At 34.8% G+C, this 21,797-nt stretch overlaps 1 protein-coding gene across 4 annotated transcripts in view; it reads right to left on the reverse strand.

Annotated features, from left to right (window-relative positions):
* NAMPT (nicotinamide phosphoribosyltransferase) overlaps positions 1-21,797 on the reverse strand; it is a 48,783-nt gene that overhangs the window by 13,755 nt on the left and 13,231 nt on the right. For all 4 annotated transcript variants that reach the window (XR_013995376.1, XM_081080123.1, XM_081080122.1 and 1 more), the window contains 4 exons: positions 14,876-15,034; positions 14,173-14,309; positions 10,210-10,435; positions 8,232-8,351 (listed from right to left, as the gene is read on the reverse strand). Coding sequence is in view for 3 of the 4 variants with exons in the window: in XM_081080123.1 (XP_080936249.1) it covers positions 8,232-8,351; positions 10,210-10,435; positions 14,173-14,309; positions 14,876-15,034 (642 nt within the window). In the remaining variant the exon portion in view is untranslated. The remainder of the gene's footprint in view (positions 1-8,231; positions 8,352-10,209; positions 10,436-14,172; positions 14,310-14,875; positions 15,035-21,797) is intronic.

Consider the following 21,797-nt stretch of genomic DNA (forward strand, 5'->3'; position numbering starts at 1 on the left):
GGTTACCAACTGTTTTCTAATCCCCACCCCACCGCCCAACTAGCAACCCTCAGTTTTTCCTCTATGTCTCTAAAACTGTTTCTGATTAGTTCATTCACTTATTCTTTTCTTTAGATTCCACATATAAGTGAGATCATATGGTATTTGTCTTTTTCTGTCTGACTTATTTCACTTAACATAATGTTCTCTAGGTCCATCCATGTTGTTGCAAATGGTAAGACTTCTTTCTTCTTTAAGGCTGCGTAATACTCCACTGTATAAATGTACCACAGTTTCTTAATCCAGTCATCTACTGAATGGCATTTCGAATGTTTCCATGTCTTGGCTATTGTGTATAGTGCTGCAATAGACATAGGAGTGCATAGAGATTTTTGAATTAGAGTTTTGGATTTCTCCGGATAGATACCTAGGAGTGGAATTGCTGGATCATAAGGTAGTTTTCATTTTCAGATTTTTGAGATACCGCCATAATGTTTTCCATAGTGACTGCACCAATCTGCAATCCCACCAACAGTGCACAAGCGTTCCCTTTTCTCCACATCTGGGCCAGCACTTGTTGTTCGTTGATTTATTGATGATAGCCATTTTGGCTGGGGTGAGGTGGTATCTCATTGTGGTTTTTATTTGCATTTCTCTGATGGTTAGTGAGGTTGAGCATTTCTTCATGTCTGTCTGCCATCTGTATGTCCTTTTTAGAAAAATGTCTCTTAATGTCCTCTGCCCATTTTTTAATTGGGTTGTTGGTTTTTTTGGAGTTGAGTGAGTCTTTTATAAATTTGTGATATTAACCCCTTATCAGATATATCATTGGCAAATATCTTTACCCATTCAGTAGGATCCCTTTTTGTTTTATTGATGGTTTCCTCTGCTGTGAAAAAATTTTAGTTTGATGTAATCCCACATGTTTATTTTTTCTCTTACTTCCCTCGTGCGAGGGGATATATCAGTAAAAATCTTACTCCAAGTAATGTCTGTGAAGTTTCTTTTTATATTTTCTTCTAGGAATTTTATGGTTTCAGATCTTACATTTAAGTCTTTAAGCCATTTTGAATTTATTTTTGTATATGGTGTCAAGGAGGTGGTCCAGCTTCATTTTTTTGTATGTGTCTGTCTAGGTTTCCCAGCACCATTTATTGACTACACTGTCTTTACCCCACCATACATTCTTGCTTCCATTGTCGTAGATTAAATGGCCATATAGGCATGGATTTATTTCTGGACTCTCTATTCTGTTCCATTGATCTATGTGTCTGTTTTTATGCCAGTACCATGCTGTTTTGATTACTGTAGCCTTGTAGTATAATTTGAAGTCAGGTATTGTTATACCTCCCACTTTGTTCTTATTTCTCAAGATTGCTGAGGCTATCCAGGATCTTTTATGGTCCCACATAAATTTTAGGATTATATGTTCTGTTTCTGTGAAAAACATCGTTGGTAGTTTGATAGGAATTGTGTTGAATATGTATATTGCCTTAGGCAGTATGGACATTTTAACTATATTAATTCTTCCTATCCATGAACATGGTATGTGTTTCCATCTATTTGTATCTTTTTTCATTTCTTTCTTCAGTGTCTTATAATTTTCTGAGTACAAATCTTTTACGTCTCTGGTTAAATTTATTCCCAGGTATGTTATCATCTTTGGAGCAATTGTAAATGGGACTGTTTTTTTAATTTCTCCTTCTGATGTTTTATTATTGGTATATACAAATGCAACTGATTTCTGAATATTAATTTTGTATCCTGCTACTTTACTAAATTCATCTATCAGCTCTAATAGTTTTTTGGTGGAGTCTTTAGGGTTCTCTCTATAGTATCATGTCATCTGCATATAATGACAATTTTACTTCCTCCTTACTGATCTGAATGCTTTTTATTTCTTTTTCTTGTCTGATGGCTGTGGCTAGAACTTTCAGCACTATGTTGAATAGAAGTGGAGAAAGTGGGCAACCTTGTCTTGTTCCTGATCTTAAGTGGAATGGTTTTAGCTTTTCCCCATTGAGTATGATGTTAGCTGTGGGTTTATCATATATGGCCTTTATTATGTTGAGATATGATCCTCTATTCCTACTTTCTTAAAGGTTTTTATCATAAATGGCTGCTGGATTTTATCAAATGCTTTTTCTGCGTCTATTGATATGATCATGTGATTTTTATTTTTCATTTTGTTAATGTGGTATATCACATTAATTGATTTGCGGATGTTGAACCACCCTTGCATACCAGGGATAAATCCCACTTGATCATGGTGTATGATCTTTTCAATGTATTGCTGAATTCAGTTCACTAATATTTTGTTGAGGATTTTTGCATCTATGTTCATTAGAGATATCGGTCTGTAGTTTTCTTTTTTTGTGGTGTCTTTGTCTGATTTTGGGATCAGGGTGATAGTGGCTACATAAAAAGTATTTGGGAGTCTTCCCTCCTTCTGGATTTTTTGGAAGAGCTTCAGGAGAACAGGTGATAATTCTTTTTTGAACATTTTGTAAAATTCACCTGTAAAGCCATCTGGTCCAGGGCTTTTGTTTGTTGGGAGATTGTTGATTACTGATTCAATTTCCCTGGTGGTAATCAGTCTATTTAGGTTTTCTGTTTCTTCTTGAGTTAGCCTTGGAAGGTTTACGCCTCTAGAAAATTGTCCATTTCTTCCAGATTGTCACATTTGTTGGCATATAGTTGCTCACAGTAACTTCTTAAAATTTTTTTGTATTTCTGCGGTGTCTGTTGTCACTTCTCCTCTTTCATTTCTGATTTTATTAATTTGGGTCCTCTCTTTTTTTTAATGAGTCTGGCTAAAGGTTTGTCAATTTTGTTTATCTTCTCTAAGAACCAACTCTTGGATTCATTGATCTTTTGTATTGTTTTTCTGGTTTCTATCTCATTTATTTCCACTCTGATCTTTATTATCTCCTTCCTTGTACTGCCTTTGGGCTTATTTTGCTGTTCTTTTTCCAGATCCCTTAAGTGTGAAGATAAACTGTTGATTAGTGATGTTTCTTGTTTCTTTAGGTAGGCCTGCAATGCTATGAATTTCCCTCTTAGGACTGCTTTCGCGGCATCCCATAGATTTTGGGTCTTGGTGTTTTCATTTTCGTTTGTCTTGAGATATCTTTTGATTTCTTCATTGATCTCCTGGTTGACCCATTCATTATTTAGTAACATGTTATTCAGCCTCCATGAATTGGTGTGTCTTCCAGTTTTTTTCCCTGTAGTTCATTTCTAATTTCATAGCACTGTGGTCAGAGAAGACAACTGGTATCATTTCAATTGTCTTAAATTTATCGAGACTTGTTTTGTGGCCTAACATATGGTCTATCTTGGAAAATGTTCCAGGTGCGCTTGAGAAGAACGTGTATTCTGCAGCTTTGGGGTGAAATGCTCTGAAAATATCGATTAAATCCAAGTGGTCCAATGTATCATTTAAGGCTGTTGTTTCCATGTTGATTTTCTGTCTGGAAGACCTGTCCTTTGTTGTCAGAGGTGTGTTAAGTCCCCTACTATGATAGTGTTACTGTTGATCTCTGTCTTTATGTCAGTCAATATCCGTTTTATATATTTAGGTGCTCCTATGTTGGGTGCATAGATGTTTACTAGGGTTATGTCCTCTTGTCAGATCGATCCCTTTATTATTATATAGTGTCCATCTTTGTCCTTTAATATGTTCTTCATTTTAAAGTCTATTTTGTCAGATATAAGTATCGCAACTCCAGCTTCTTTCTCATTTCCATTTGCATGAAATATCTTACTCCAACCCTTCACTTTCAGCCTGTGGGTTTCTTTTGATCTGAGGTGAGTCGCTTGTACACAGCATATACAAGGGTCTTGCTTTCTTATCCACTCAGCCTCCCTATGTCTCTTGATTGGAGCATTTAATCCGTTTACATTTAAAATGATTATTGATAGGTACATAGTTATTGCCATTTTTAAATTTGTAGTAAATTGTTTTCATCTTTCTTCTATTTACAGAAGTCCTTTTAGTATTTCTTGCAATGGAGGCTTGGTGGTAATAACTTGCTTTAGCTTATTCTTTTCTGGGAAGCTCTTTATCTCTCCATCAACTTTAAACGATAGCCTTGCTGGCTAAAGCAATCTAGGTTGTAGGCCTTTGTTTTCCATCACTTTGAGTATCTCCTGCCACTCCCTCCTAGCCTTCAATGTTTCTGTAGAAAAGTCATTTGATAGTCTTATGGGAGTTCCCTTGTATGTAACCTTCTGTCTTTCTCTTGCTGCATTTAGGATTCTCTCTTTGTCTTTAAGCTTTGCCATTTTAACTATAATGTGTCTTGGTGTGGGCCTGTTTGGGTTTATCCTTGTTGGAACTCTTTGCATTTCCTGGACTTGTATGTTGGTTTCCTTCATCAGGTTAGGAAAGTTTTTGGACATTATTACTTCAAGTATGTTCTCAATCCCTTGCTTCCTCTCTTCACCTTCTGGTATTCCTATGATGCGCATGTTGTTGCACTTGATGTTATCCCAGAGGTCTCTTAAACCATCTTCATTGTTTTTTATTCTTTTTCTGTTGTTCTGTTTAGGTGATCTCTGCTAACTTGTCTCCGAAGTCGCTGATTCAATCCTCTGCTTCATCTAACCTGCTGTTAATTCCTTCAAGTGAGTTCTTTATTTCAGTAATTGTGTTCTTGATTTCTAACTGGTTGTTCATTATTATTTCTACATCCTTCTTTATGTGATCTCTAAGCTCCTTAAACATTCTTATCATCAGTGTTCTGAACTCTGTCTCTGATTGGTTGGTTACCTCTGTTTTATTTGGTTCCATTTTTGGAGGTTTCTTTTGTTCTTTTATTTGGGACATGTTTGTTTGTTTCTCCATTCTGGCTGACTCTCTGTGTTTGTTTTGATTTATTAGGTAGATCCCCTAGAGTTCTTAGTTCTTGCTGGGTTATCTTATGTAGTATGTGTCCTTTATATTTGACTTGCACTACTTTGTTGTTCTCAGGACCTTCACCTTTTAACAAACCCACATTTAGAAAGGCAATCTTAAATCCCAACCATCTAATTCTACTGCTACATGTAAGGAATCAAGATGGAAACATACACAATTTATTTTAAAGTGATTCCTTACACTTTACATAAATCCAGTCTCATGTCTTTATTATTATACCGGAATCTAAAAGTACCCAAGGGCCCCGAATTCAGATTTATTTTTCATTGAAATAACTGTGAACAAAATATAACTAAAACAGTAATAAACCTCATAAAATATGAAATTAAGGCATGTTCCAAAAGAGTGAATTTCAACATGGAAGAAATGCAAAGAATAGAACAGAAAAATGGAGGAAAAGAAAGGGACAAGATAGATGGAAGGTAAGGTAGTTTGATTAAAAAAACAGAAAAAATGGTTTCAGGCCTGTCACCTGATTTTAGATATGCCTCAGAAGCATAAGAATGAGGAAATTACAAAGAACAGTAATCACCTAGTGTCTTATCTCTATATTTCTGGCCCCGTTTCTGTAAGAGAGTCTTCCCATATAGCTATATAACTTTATAATGAAGTTATATAGCTTTATAAAATTTAGGTAATTTACAGTTAAAGTTTTAGTGAATTGTTCTGTTTAGAGTACATTACATTTAGATAAAAAAAAAATTAATGTGTGCCTATCATTAAGATTTACATAAAACCAATGTCTTCTATTTTTTTTTGCAGTGTACAGAGAGTCTTTATTTTGCAATTTTAGTGTACATCTGAAATGACTTTAAAATAAAAAAGTAATCTTTGTCTCAAAGTCCATGTTTTTCTGTCTGATATTAATATAGTCACTTCAGCTTTCTTTTTTTTTGATTTAAAGATTTTTTAAAATTTACTGGGGTGACAATTGTTAGTGAAATTACATAGATTTCAGGTGTACAATTTTATATTACATCATCTATAAATCCATTGTGTGTTCACCACCCAGAGTCAGTTCTCCTTCCATCACCATATATTTGATCCCCCTTACCCTCATCTCCCTCCCCCCACTCCCCTTACCCTCTGGTCACCACTAAACTATTGTCTGTGTCTATGAGTTTTTGTTTCTCATTTGTTTGTCTTGTTCTTTTGTTGTTTTTGGTTTATATACCACATATCAGTGAAATCATAGGGTTCTCTGCTTTTTCTGTCTGACAATGTCTTCTATTAAGATCCTCACAAGGATTAGGGGACATTCTCCAGCAAAGTAGAGAAAAGGGGTCTACGAAAAGAACAGGATAATTAAAAGGGAAGAAGAAAAGTGTTTAACATATGTGGAACTTCACTTGCAATGAGATCTTGACAACTTGAGAAGTTGGTGCCATTTTGTCATTAATGACTGAATCCTTAATGGAAATACAAACAGAAAGAGAAGACAGACACTTCTGTGTTTTGTCCAACGCAAGAGAGTTTTGCCTTTTTTCCCAACTAAGAAGACTGATTTTGGCACACACAAACCTAGAGCAGGCTTACACTGTGTGTAAACTTCACGAGACGCCATAAGAGGACTGACTGAGAGCAGCAATCTAACAGTGAGGCTGACTCTCACTTGTTTGAAATTAAATACATTTTTCATTTTGTCAAAATCAAGGCATTTAATTTGGTATACATACAAAGCAAAACCACTCACTATCTGTATTATTCCTGCTTCTAAAAACTTATTTGACCCACGTCCAATATGAAGAAAGCAGGTATCACCCCATCAGCCTTTAGGTAAACCAACACTCAAGTACATCTGCATTACACAAACGATTCATTCTCTGATTGTTCTGTTTAAGATTTCACCAATGCCAGAGTATTTGTCTCAATATTTAACTTCTTGTTCATAGTTAAAAAAAGGAAGTTGAAGTTTTGAACTGATTCTCAACTTTTGAAATGCACATACATTCTCAAATTTATTTAAAACAAAAAGAAAAGAAAGAAAAGCCGAGAACTCAGGTTTTTTTTAAAGGCAAGTTCAAATACCTGATTAAAGAACTCAACTTAAAGAGCTCAGCACTGGAACCAGGCAGGGCAGGTCTAGCAGTGAAGAGAATGGGGCTAATGAGTTTTCTGAAATTGATAGAGTACCCTGCCCATGTTTCTTCATCAGAAAGGGGGATTAAGTATGTGTGAAGGTACCCGCCAAACTGCCTAAAATGAAGGAATGGGTAAAAATGCTTAACTGATGCCAAGATAAGAAACCTTTAACTGAGCTGAGCCAAGGAGAAAACAGCAATTCCATATGCCAGCTGAGGTTTCCACACTCAGGCCCTGCTTCTCACAGCAGGCTTTTCTTCTATTTCTTCTTTCCTTTTTACATGAAAGCCCCTAACCAATACCAAATGCCTTAGTGGAGTTTGCGGGAGTTTCCACTTTTATCAGGCAAAGCAGTTTGGGAGGGTTGGTGGAAGAAATCTCACTTCTTTTATTCCAAGAAAGCTATTCCAGACACCACCTTTAGAAGCTCCAACTGCACAGAACCACAGAAGTCATCTCTGTTACATGCAGGAGTTCTTATTTTTAAACAAATCTTTGGAAAACAAACTATTTATAATTTGGGTTACTGACCTTACTCTAACCACACCAAACTTTCAAACAGAAAATCCTTTGATAATTTGTGTTATCCAAGTGGATACCATTGGAGACAATATACATTAAAATGTCAGTGGCTTACAATAGCAGATAGTCCATGTTCTGACACCAGTGATATCCTTAGTTTTTATGGAGTATTTAGGTATTAGTTAAAATGAAATTATAGCTCATCAGAAGCTTATTTGAAAACAAAAGAGGCAGAAGCTTTAGTGTAACACACTATTTGGTTAAATCTAACGATAGTGATAATAGTGTTTAATTTAGAAGAGCTGACAAACCATTTTATAATTTTTGAAAAAGCACATATTAAAACCAGTTGAGTTTCACACTTAAGAGTATGTGAAGTTCCATTCTATAAAACTGAGACCTTTTTCGGCAGCATCAAGATTTTTTGTTTTATATACAAGGAACATTCCTTGAATGGTATTTTCTTGTGTCATAGTGATATTTCTTTAGGCTCATCATCTAGGGTGGCCAGTGAGGACTGGGAATAGTAAGTGTGGTTTGGTTGGTACCTCTATACTTTAAGTAACTACTCTTTATAAAATGTAAGCAATTAACAGAAAAGACATGTACATTATAAACTTATGAAACGAATCACAACTGTACTCAAATTATTAATGTGTTTATCAAACTAATAAAAAGGAGCTTAATTATGATTACATTATTGGAACATTTACTATAAAACACATACCTCTTGTAAGGTATTAATATCTACTCCATCCCCTTGAATAACTCGAAGATAAGGTGGCAGCAACTTGTAGCCCTTTGAGTTCTCAGTCACAGGGAACTTCTTACCTAAAATATCCAAAACCTGTACAGAAAAATACACACCCAACACAAAATAACTAAAACTGAAAAAAGGTGTAAAAATGACTTTGCTTTGCTAGACAATCTTGAGAATATAAAATTAATGAAATTACTTAAAAAATTTTACAATATGTATAAGCCTTCTAAAATTTAGTCTCAATTCCTTTGATTATGACAGAAACAGGCACGCTATTTTCTATCAAGTCAATTTACATGGTAAGTGGCTCAAAACGTAAAGATTTTTCCCTTACATCTTTCAAATTATACAGATTCAGGAAAAATACCTCTAACTTTAGAAGCTTAAAACAAATATAAATATAATAGCTTTAAAAGGTACAGAAAGCATCATTTAATAAACTCATGATTATACTTTTGACTTGGATTTATTCTGCTTGTGTCCAATAGTTTTTGTTTGGTTTAATTTTGATATCACAAATATAAATCCATTTGAATTACAAAATTCAGAGAAATGATGGTATGTAGACAAAGCTGAAATAAGTATATATAACCCACAGTTTCTCTGAAGTTCTCTTCACTTAAAGATGACACCCATTTTTAAAACCAAATTGTATAATATGCAAATTGTACCACTCATCCATTAACTAACTACTAGAAGTTTTATAGCAGCTGAAATACCTAAATATTGATTTAAAATTTCTGAGAAAGCTGGTCAGAGATACAAAGACCTATCAGACAATTTTTCTCCCCAACAATCAGCCCCTTTTCCTAAATAAATTGGTTCCAACAATGAGAAAATTCCATATTGATGCCTCAGTTTATTCTTAAAACCAGGTCTACACATTTTTATTAGCTAACAGGAAAAAACATGAAACCTGTTAAGTTAGCGAAAACCAAATCTGTTAATACTTCAGGTTAAGATAAGACCTTCAGATCGGCCTATTAGTTAATAGAAAGGAAAAGAGCTCCTTGATTCTTTATTCCCTTCCCCCTTTATTGGCTCTTTTCTGAATTACCGAAAGAAAAGACTTATTTCTAGCTTTTCCCAACATTTAATATATCTGTAAATACATTCCTTCAATTCCTTGGAAATGATCTCCTCACCTCTCTTAAGGGGTAATGTATCATCTAATCATTAGCTAGGAAACAGTGTGGTAACATGAGAAGGCCACAGTCAGAAAGACCTGCAATGGGGACTTAGCTTATTCTTTCTCTATGTTGTCGTGTGTGACCCTGAACAAGTTACTTTAACCTCTAAGTCTGTTTCTTAGTCTATAAAAAAAGAGAAGATAACATTTATCATAGGGTTTTCATAGAGATTAAATGACACAGCTTAAGTAAAGCCCCTAACGCAATGTTTTTCTAGTAGTGAGGTCATCATAACCTGCTCATATTGGTGTTTTTCAAAGAAGGCAAAGTCCTGAACACTAAAAAAGTGCAGCATTGCTACATTGAGGATCAAAAGTATCTCTAAAGAATCACTACTTGAAAAGCATTTTCAAATTTTTTTTATTCCACACCACCTTGTACTTATTTCTTTTGCACTAAAAACTTCCAAGGTATAGCAATGATTTGTGATAAAGGAAAAGAAAGAAACCATAAACTTGGTAACCAATTCACAAGATTGGTTAAAATGGTAATGCTATTAATTTTGAAAGTAGAAAAGAAAATATCTGCTCAACAGTACTTGTCTATTTGACAGTATAAATAAATAACCCATAACTCTGGGTATCCTGTTATTAATGTGTGACCTTGGGCAAATCTATTACTCTCTCTGGGCTGCAACTCTGAAATAAGGGAACCGGTCCAGATAGCTCTGTAATGGTGTGTGTATAAATGAAAAGTAGTGTTGATGCAGCTGATGTGTAGGCATTTTAATAATCAAGTTACGTATTAAAATTTACCTTTAATACAGTGTCAAGAGGATTTCCAGAATCAGGTCTGATTATTAGTGGTGCCTCTGTACTTCTTGATACTATTAAATGTCTTAGATCTTCACCCCATATTTTCTCACACGCATTATAAATGTCATAGCTATCGCTGACCACAGATACAGGCACTGATGAAAACTGTGTTACTATATGTTCAAAAGCATCTTTTTCATGGTCTTTCCCCCAAGCTGTTATGGTACTAGAAAACAAAATGAAAATAAAGATTTACTTAGGCAGACACATTATCTGTTCCTGAATCATATCTCATGTTTACTACACCGCCAACACTGCAGAGAAGGTGAGTGATTTAGTTTAATGAAAGCAGACCAGGTTAGTTGAATATCTGGGCCTCTTGGCCAATTTTTTTGTATTCCTCTCTAATAGTTGTTTTAGTTTTTAAGTCAAATAGAACCAACTACAGTTCTTTTTTTTTTTTTGGTATTCCTAAACCTACTCATTTAAAATCAGTGAGCTACAAAAGTACCCACTGAATGCACTCTATTTATTATGCCAAGATGTTAGAAAGAATGAACATGCTCCCATTATTGGCTAGTACTTGACTCCCTTCTGTGAATTTTCAAAACCATATACCAATAATAGTAGGGACATGTATTTGATCTTTTTTACTTTTCAAACCTTACACTTAAAGACAATTACTCATACTATACTATATACATACATATAGTCAACTCTTTACCTGTAATATCTTCAAATGGCCAGTAAATAGGTAGTCATTTATTTCATTTATAGATTACCCACTACCAATTAATACATGCCCAAGGAATAAGAATTCTTAGTTTGAGCAAAACACAATTAAAAAGGGCAATAAACTGTGTGAGGTTCTATAAGGCAAGAATGGTTATAGTGACTTTTACAATGTCCTCAGTATGGTTCTTCTTATTGAATAGATTAATATACGTATGTAACTTAAGTACTTGTTGGTTAACTAATACATAATTTTTAAAATTCTTAAACAGAATAATGAATTTGAAAATTGCAGCCATTTCCTCATGCCAAGCAAGTTTTCTCCCTAATTTTCTTGTCTTTGCCTCTAACTCATTTTCCTAAGTAAAATAATGGAAAGTAAGACAATCCACTCATTCATGACAGAACTCCATGTAGGTATAAATTTATTTCAAGATCGACTGAAGAGCCATACTAATTTATGTTTGAAATTGTCATTTCATTTTAATTTATTTTCTAAAAGATTGGAGTAAACTTTTCTTGTGCTGTCAATGGTACGCTGAGGATAAGGGAGCACATACAATTCAGGATTATAAAGACTTAGCTACCCAGAGACCTCTCTTGTCTGAAATGGACAGATAGCCAGCCTGTTTACATAAAACTCATTTCATGGTGAACACTCTTCTAAACAGTTACAGAGACACTCAGTAGCTATGACGCGACTATTTCATGCAAGCATCTGCAGGCTAAAGGAAAACTAAGATATGGATGAAGAGAAGCCTCTTCTTCATATCAAGAATTGCTATTGTCTTCTTTATAAGGGAGAGAATTAAGCTCAAAAAATAGCAGTACTGGATAGCTTTGTAATGGAAGAACAAACTTCTATTGTTAGAGGTCGTGCCAATTGTTACCCCTATTCTAGTGCCGTATTTGGTATATGGAAATCATAAATATTTGTTCAATGAATTCTACTCATTCTATAATTCCAACTTCCAGCAAATTAAATTTGATATCTTTCCAAAGTTTGAGGGAAAAGTTATGACACTGCATACTTCTGGTCGATTCATATATCCCTTAAGAAAATATTTATAACAATAATGGCAGTGCTCTAAATTTTAGAGTTCTATTTTAAAGTTATTTTAGATGTTAGTCATTTATCCTCAATGACCTTCTGATGTTGGAGATGTAAAATTTTAGCTCCTCCTTTTGTTTGGTAGGATGGAGGAACTGAAGAACAGAGAGTTAAGTGACTTGCCCAAGGCCACCCAGTATGTCCGCTGTAAAGGTTACTATGCTTTCCCAACTTTCAGTCCAGAGTTCTAGTCACTATACCTATGCTGTTGTTTAGGATTTTTCTGTTTAAGAACATCTGAAATAATCTTATATATTAAGGAATAGAATATTTACAAGTAAATATCATGTGACTATGTAGATTTTCACTGTTTTACCATGAAAGCCCTAAAGATATTATCTTTATTCTCAGATTTATACTACCATACTCATATTACTTTAAACAAAACCAGTCACGAGTCTAATATATGGATACTACATTAAGTTTTAGAAAGATGCATATATATCTAGTCCAAAATAAAAATACTGTAACCCCCAAACCTTTATCTGTTGATAAATTTTCCCAGTTTCACTAGTCTTAAATGTGAAAGTATTCAACAAGGCCCTACTAATACAGCAATGCTCATAAATGTTAGCTGAATCTGCTCTTTACTGAGCCCCAATTCAAATCATCAAGTTCTAGCAATTTCATCTCCCAAGCCACTGCTCATGTTTACCCACTTCTTTCCATTCGTTTAGCCACTTGGCTCTGAACCGTGTCATCTCTCAAAACTGGTGCAATATCTTTCTATAAAGCCCCCTACCGTCTCTTTTCTCACTCTCTCTTTTTTTTCAATTCAGAGGATATCCTATCAAAATAATCTTCCTGCAATATTTCTTTGACATCACTTCTTTGCTCAAAAACTTTAATGCCCACTCCCATTTGAAAATGGAATTAGAATAAACTAGCACAAATTTGAGAGCCTTTGCTAAACCTGTCTTCCCAGTCTACCCTATGTTGCCTACAAAATCTCTATGTTTCATCCCTGATTCCCTAAACACACTTGCACTCTCCTCTTTCAGTCTTGCTCTTTCAGGACAATGCCTGACACATGGTAGGCACGCAATCCACATTTACTTAGCAAATGAGTGATTCTACCATGACTGCTATTAAATTTTACCATTCCTTCAAGAAGGCAAGATTTCATACCATCTCTATAAAATTTTTTAAAAATTGTTTGTTTTTTATTTATTTTGTCTTTTATCTATAAAATCTTTCTGGATCCTGCCAGTGGAATACACCTTCCCCACCTTGCACCACTAGAACACTTTAACTGTACCTCTTTAAAAGTACTTAATCAACAGAGCAGAATGTCGCTAGTGTATTATTTTTATCCCGAATATAGGGTCATTTTTTTTTTAATCTTTCTATCCCTTGTAGCACTCAGTAGATTGCCTTGAATAAAAGCTCAGCTTTATTCTAAACTCAGTGCTAGTTTTGGCATGCTTTGCAGTATTAAAATGTGAGTTGAATTTAATAAACCTCCTCAAACAGTAAATACCTTTTGTTAAGAACCAGAAATAAGGTTTGGCATAGATTTTTAAAACTCCACTGATTTTCAGTAAAGTTACCTCTAAGACTAGAACAGCTACTGCCTAGAATTATAACTGCCTTCTAGTTTAACGAGATGGTTTAGTAAGATCAGATAAGGGAGAGAAGAAGAATCTGAACTCTCTTCCTTCCATCAAAAGGGCTTAGGTTATCATCTACAAATGAGAGTACTGGGTCCAGATGACAATTTCTAGGGCAATTTCTAGGTGAGGTCATGCAGAAGAGCAGGGAAAGGGGAAAAAGTGACCAGATCTCAACAGTGATGTGTCTAGACTTAATTTAACAAATAAAATATATCTGCATATGGCAATAGAGCCGTTGAAAAAGTCCTTAACATAAAATCCATATGGCGATATAAGAGTTGAAAAAGCTCTTAATTTGTTTCTATTAGGATAGTTCTCGACCTCTGATACTAATCTTTATATAAGGTATAAATACTGCATTTGTATTGCTTAAATTCATGAAGATTTACTGAAGTGCATGGTCCTGTAGTTAAGCAAAACATCACTCAATTACAAATACAAGAGTGAAAAACCTTAGTTTTAGAAAACAAATGTTTGGATAATAGGAGGATGAAAACAGAATTTTACCTGTGTTCTGCTGCTGGAACAGAATAGCCTGGAACAGGATCTTTTGTTCCATAGTATTTTTTAATTAAAGCAATTCCTGCTACTGTATCTGTTCCTTTGAAGTTAACCAAATGAGCAGAAGCTCCGATACCAGCAGTCTGGAAAATAAACCATAAATCAAAATCCAAAAAAGAAAAGAAAAACCCATACTTGAGGTACACAGCATAGCTCACAAGGAATTATCATTCTTGTTTTCTTAGAGATAGTTAACTGTTATCAGATAATAGCTCCTTACAACAAAGATCCAGTTTTTCCTAAATATTTAATTCAATTGTTATCTCCTCAGAGAGAACTATTTAATACTGATCCACCCCCATTTCTCATCATCCTCTTTTCTCTTACTCTGCCTTGTGTTTCTCTGTAGCATTATCTGACATCTGCTATATTTATTATGTCTGCCTGTCTGTCCATTTGCCTGTCAGCCCATCCATCCATCCAATATATAAAGGATATGGACATTTGTTGAAGGCTATAGTCCATTTGCTTTGAACAGAGGCTGATATACGTAGGTAGTTAATATATACCTGTTCACTGAATCTCTGGAATTGAGAAATATGGCCGGCATAGAACCAACATCAATCTCATAATTTCCCAGAAAATTTATAATGGTAATCTATCGACAATCTATATTTTATTCAATGAGGTTCATTTCAAAGCTTCTTACCTCTTGGGAAGAGACTCCTCTGTAGCCAAAATCATGCAACTTGTACTCCAGACCATCTAAGTTACCGGATGTTTCTAACAAATATTTGGCCAATATTTTCTTCTGCTCTCTAGAATTTGTGGCCACGGTGATTGGATACCAGGACTGAACAAGAATAGTCTGTAGTAATAAAATTAACCATATATATTAATACATAAAATATTGGGTTCTTTCTGAGGAAAATCCTAGCTTTCTTTGGAGATATGTCCTGGACTTCCATACTATTTCAACAATGTAACAGGATGCCTACACATGTATTCCAGATACGGTGCATAGCTCAGCTCTCAAATCAGCAACACGAAGGAAAAGCATACTGGGTCCTTACCAGTAGAGAATGTCAAATTACCTAATTCTACCCAAAACTCCAAAACAGCAAATAATGTTGAGAAAGATTATCTATGATGAAAGACCAACTTTTAAAAGGATTTTCAATCTGTCATGGGTCAATAGTTTTATAAAATATACTCACTCTTGGATGGTGAAGCAATTCCCATAAAAGTTTCTAAATGCTTATCCTTTATTTCTCTATTTAATGTGAACCTGCATCAAATAGTTCATGGACCAACACTGGCCCACGGACTACACCTGGAATAGGATGGGTCTAAAGTTATTCCATTACTTCTCCAGGTAGTCTTCGATCTAATTTTTCCTTGGATCTAATACGATCATTGGTAGGTTATTTACTTGAGATACTTTTGCTTAGCCCTAGAGAATTCTATTCACTGAGTTTGCTTTAAGTCCTTGGCTTTTATCAGAAGTCATTGTAAGGCCATATGAAACATTTCTGCTTATGTTGTAAAATTGCAAGGCCACTGTCTATTTTAAAACTTAGTACCTATTATATGAGTTCCCAAATGAGGAAATGGAAGAACTGCTAGGTTCCTACTTTCTGATAAGAACTGCCCTTTGGGGGTGGCCAGATGGCTCAGTTGATTAGAGCACGGGCTCTGAACAGTGGGGTTGCCGGTTCGATTCCCACATGGGCCAGTGAGCTGCATCCTCCACAACTAGATTGAAAACAACGACCTACCACTGAGCTGCTGGAAGGGCGGCTGGATGGCTCAGTTGGTTAGAGTGTGAGCTCTCAACAAGGTTGCAAGTTGAATTCCCGCATGGGATGGTGGGCTGCGCCCCCTGCAACTCAGATTGAAAACGGCAACTGGACTTGGAGCTGAGCTGTGCCCTCCACAACTAGATTGAAGGGCAATGACTTGGAGCAGATGGGCCCTGGAGAAACACACTGTTCCCCAATATTCCCCAATTAAAACAAATAAACAAAAACCTGTCCGTTGGTTTCCTTTTTTTTTCCTTGGGTGTTGGAAACGCCAAAGTAAGTCTGCTGTTTAATCATGGCAACCATATTAATTATTATGGTTTGGGAATTCATTCTTTCTCCATTCTAGGATCATAATTTTCTATTTTTATTTTATAAACCAGATAACCTATTATTAAAAGCAACCTCAAATTTGTTTTGGAAAGAGCTGCTAAGATGACAACAATGTCTGAGCTCAATCAAAAAGCTATTTAATGGCTCAAACTTTACAAAACCAGTTGTTACTGAATGCCAGATCAATAAATAAAATAAAAAAATAAAAAAGGAGAGACTATTTAACCTTGGACTCCCCAACTTGGTCACTTAGAAAAAAACTGTAGCATTAGACTCCTATGATTGATAAAATATGGCCACAAATCTTTGCAGCTCCTTTCATCAAGAGATGGAATCTGTTTCTTCATTTCTTGATTCTAGACTATTCTTACGATTTGCTTTTAACCAACAGAATGTGGCAGAGGCCATGTTGTATGACTTTCAAGCTTCTGTTTCAAGAGGTTTTGCAGTTTCTACTCTCATTCTCCTAGAATCTCGAGACTACCATGCTGTGAATTGTAAAATTATGGAGAGGCCCGGTAAGCCCTGCTATCTGAGTGAGGCCCCAGGCATGGATGTGAGGCCATTTTATCCAGTCCTGTCCTTGCTGAACCCTCAGCTGAATGAAGACGCAAAAGTCCAAGCAAGACCACAAGGGAACCAGCCTGTCAACCACAGAATCACGAGAAATAATAACTGTTTAATTTTAGGATAGTTTAACATATAACAATAGAAAACCGATGCAACTCCTAACTTAAACTCTATAACCAATCACATCTAATCTCTAACCATTCTGTTTCTGAAATTACTCCTTTGATTCCCTACCTCTAATCTTTAGCTTCTGACTTACTCTTCATACCTTCACTGGTTATCTAAAGCCAGAGTTTTATTCAGGTTGTGTCATTCCTTAAAACCCTTTAATGACTATTTACTGCCCATAGGGGAAAAGGCCAATTCACGCAGAAGTTTCAGGCCTTCTATAACCTTGCTCTGTTTACCATCTCAAGGTTTATGTTCTACTGTATTTCCCACTTTGATGCTGCATTTCCCTTTGGGCTATTTGCCATTTTAAGACTATTGTGCCATTTCCTCAGCTCTTCCTCTCCCTTATTAAATCTTATTTTTTCTATTTCATGATTTCTTAGACAGAATTATCTATTCTTCTGCTACCAATTCAGCACTTACTGTTGGCAAGAATGTTAGTGGTTAGTTAAGGATGAACTGCTCCTCCCCAAAGGCCCTCATATCAAACACATCTTACTTTAATTTTTGTGCCCAGCATTTTTTTGTAGCTGGTACTCAATCAGTGTTCATTTGTTGAATTTAATTCAATCAGCTCTCACATTTTAACTTAGATTGATATTATCTAGGAGTATGAGAAAGCTAAAACATAATGTGAACAACTCTAGTCGAGTTATAAAGGTAGAAGATTGACCTTACCCCTTGAAAAATGCCAGGGAAGGAGAGAAATAACTATCAGACACAGTGATCCTTCACATCACCATTTCCTTTCCATAGTCCAACAAAATCAGCTTAAATTATACTCTTAATAAAATCAGTCCCCTTTAAAAAAGATCACTGTAGGTGTAAGCAAGGGAAAAGAAAGGCAAGTTAGTTTGGGTTAATCCAAGGTCTAATAAAGTAGGCCTTGTTGGAATCTTTTCCAAAACAGCAATTTGCCCACACAAATCAAGATTTAAGTTTTTAGCTGAAAAACTAAGACTGAAAAATTAACCTGCAAATCTTATTTAAGACATATTTATTGTAATGTTACTGTGCGGAATAAAGAATTTTAACGCATAAGAAATCATGTGGGATATAGAAAGGGGACTGGACCTATCAACTAATCTGCTCACCTCTCAGGGCTTCATTTCCCCTGTGAAAGGAGGGCGTTGGATTATGTAATGGTTTTTAGAGTCAACTTTTCTTTTTAACATGAAAAGGTTTTGTTTTTGGTTGGAAGAGACGGTTAAATTCAGCCCAATATGCTCATACCTTAGCCTCTCATAAGTCTGAGACACCTCTGTAGAACCCTTAGGCTCTTTTAAATATATTCTGAAATCTGATTTGAGGACTAAAATTTCTTCTAGCACCGATATTGAAATTGACAAAGCAATTTAATAATTTTGGTGGGTTTCAAAATTCAGTATATGGAAAATAACATTATATGGTGAATAACAAGAAAAAATGTGATTAATAACTTTGACCATACAGTGGGAAAGAGAACTAGAAGGAGCACTGTTGAATACTATTACTTAAAATGTTTTAAATCAAGGATTGCCTGAAGAACATCTTCACGTTTGTAAATAACAAGTTTATTGGATTTGGTAATAGATTTCACACATAAGGTGGTGAATGGGAGTTTGGGATGAGTAAGAGTAATATGAACCTCCTGTAACCAGACATAAAAACCCACAAAGGATGCAAAGTTACTATGAAGATGTCTCTTCTGGAGACCTGGTATTGAGAGAGTAAACTCATTGTTTTATAAAACATGGATCTATCAGAAACTATCATACTAGTTTATGGCAGACCATAAATTTCTGTGCTTAGGTAAAAATACCTGAAATTATTTAAAAAAATATATTAATAGAATGAAAGGTAAATTTGATATAAGTTGTTTCAGGTTATAAGCAAATAAAAATAAGGAACTACGTACTTTTTCTTTTCTTCAAAATCTAACAGTCTCATATTGGATTTTACATTTAATAACTTTTAAATTAAAATATTTATGTATTTGTTAAGAAACTACTGCTGTAATATAGCTCTATATAAAATTTTTTACTTTATGATTTTCTAGTGAAATAAACCAAAATAATAATGATTTTAAAAAAGTTTCTTCTCTTTCTTTTCTTTCCCTTCTTTTTAGAGGCTAGTGTTTTTTTTTCACTTTCCGAAGAGAATAAATAAAAACGCACATGAAGTAAGGCAGACTGGGAACTAGTTCTCTATGTCCATAAATATCTGCTTCATGGAAATTTAATTAGACACAAGGGAACAGTACTTATTGACTAAATCCTCAAAACAGAAATCTAAAATAAGTGAAAAAAGGTTATTCACTGATGATGACTTTATAAGATATACTTATTCAGGCTCTTCTGGCTTTGAAGGTAAAAGGATAGACAGATGATGTGGTTAAGAACTCCTCTACTCTTGTGTTTTTATAATACCATCCCCTCAAAATCAAACATTTATCAGTACAAATACTATAACAATTGTACAAAAACTAATAAGATATGTTTTCTTTTACTTTGAGTTCGTAAGTAATTCAAAGTTTTAAGACAGCCATAAACTACTGAAAGTCTTTATTTTAGTTAATTGTACATATTTTCTGAGCCTATTAGCTGATGGCCCATTAAGAGTCTAATAAGAAAATTTTAAATTTCCTGTCAACTTGGCAAAAATGAATTTCAAACATATTCTTGGACCTCTTGATTTTTCTAAATTTTATCCACCCCTTATAAATGAACCTCAAATGTATTATTTTAAAATATAACAACAAATTAGTTTAACCAATAAATAAGATAGAGTCAGTTCTAGGCACTAACACCTCTCAAATAGAAAGGTAGTATTTCTATGGTGACCTTTGAGAATATTTCCTCTTATAAAATCTAAACTGTATATTATAAATATCAAAACTGTGATCATGAAAAAACAGGATTGTGTAGGTATAGATGCAAGGAAAACAAACAAAAAGGCTTTAATACAAACTCAGAATCAGTAACATAGCCTTCTTTTGGGCTTAAAAATTGAACAAAATAATCAAAGAATCTTGAATGTATAGAGCCTAAGTCCTTAACTTATTAGATAAGAATGAAGAAAGCAGTAACTAAAAATTTGAATAAAATTCCTTCAGTCTAACTGGAACATAACAGCCATAAAATATCTTAAGTAACAAAGAATAGGAGGTCTGACAATTAAGTTAGCGAACTTGCCACTGTGCACTTACATTGACAGCACTGTACACACAGCTCGGTAAGGTTTCATAACCTTGGTATGTCAGTGCCTCAAAGCTGTGTTTGTGTGGACGTGTGGCGGTGTCTTGCTAAGTGGCATTCATTATTGTCGTTGTGTGTTTTTGTGTGTCACTGCGAGGATGTCTAAGCTTAAATTAGAGCAACAAACATCAAATTTCTTGTTAAACTTGGCAAGAGTGGAAGTGAAATCAGGGACATGGCAATCCAAGTTTACGGGGATAATGCCATGAAGAAAACGGCAGTGTACACATGGATTAAATGTTTTTCTGAGGTGAGAGAATGCACCACTGACAAAGAGAGGTCAGGGCAGTCAGTAATGAGCTGAAATGACAAAAACAACGCAAAAATTCTTTGAATTGTATGTCCAAATCATCAGCTGACTGTAAGAAGCATAGCAGGCCAAGTAAATATCGATAGAAAAAGGAAAGTCTTAAATGAAAATCTTGCCATGAGAAAGGTGTGTGCAAAAATGGTCCCGAAGGAGCTCACCGATGAACAAAAGCAGAGTCGAAGTTTGCCAAGAAATTTTGGAGAAGCAAGACGATGTTTTGGGCCTTGTTATTACTGGTGATGAAACATATGTCTACAAATATGACACTGAAACAAAGATTCGAAGTGTGTAATGGAAGGCAACCATTTCTCCACATCCAAAAAAAAGTTCCGTCACTCCAAATCAAGAGTCAAAATGATGTTGCTAACCTTTTTTTGATATCAGAGGGATTATTCATTATGAATTTGTACCAAATGGACAGTTAACCAAGTTTACTATTTGCAAGTGCTGAAAAGGCTGCATGAAAAAGTTAGATGAAAACGACCTGAACTTTTCTCCAACAATTCATGGCTCTTGCATCACGACATTGCACCAGCTCACACAGCACTGTCTGTGAGGGAGTTTTTAGCCAGTAAATAACTGGATTGGAACACCCTCTGTACTCACCTGATCTGGCCCCCAATGACTTTTATTTACCCAAAGATAAAGAAAATAATGAAATGAAGACATTTTGATGGCATTCAGGACATTAAGGATAATATGACGACAGCTCTGAAGGCCATTCCAGAAAAAGAGTTCCAAAATTGTTTTGAAGGGTGGCATCAGTGCATAGCTTCCCAGAGGGAGTACCTCAAAGGTGACCGTAGTGATATTCAGCAATGAGATATGTAGCACTTTTTCTAGGATGAGTTTGCAAACTTAATTGTCAGACCTTGTATATCTGTGCTGTTTTTCAAATTTTTCACTATGATAATACGCGTTTAGGATTGAAACAAATAAGATGGAAGCCAACTAAGCTTTAACAGCAATAATTCTTAATAATTTGATTTAGATAAAATCTCAGAACATTAGAGTTCATTGGAAGGAAACTTAAAGATTATTTAGTTCATCTGTCATTTATAGAGGAGGAAACTGAGGACTGAAAAAATTTATTAAATTGTAGGAGATTACATAGCTATATTAGTAACAATTTTTAAACTAGAATCCAATTGAATATTTTTTACATCTTCAATTAACATTAAATAAGAATTAAAAACAAAACAAAACAAT

This window comes from Rhinolophus hipposideros (assembly GCF_964194185.1).
Source record: "Rhinolophus hipposideros genome assembly, chromosome: 18".
Taxonomy (NCBI): domain Eukaryota; kingdom Metazoa; phylum Chordata; class Mammalia; order Chiroptera; family Rhinolophidae; genus Rhinolophus; species Rhinolophus hipposideros.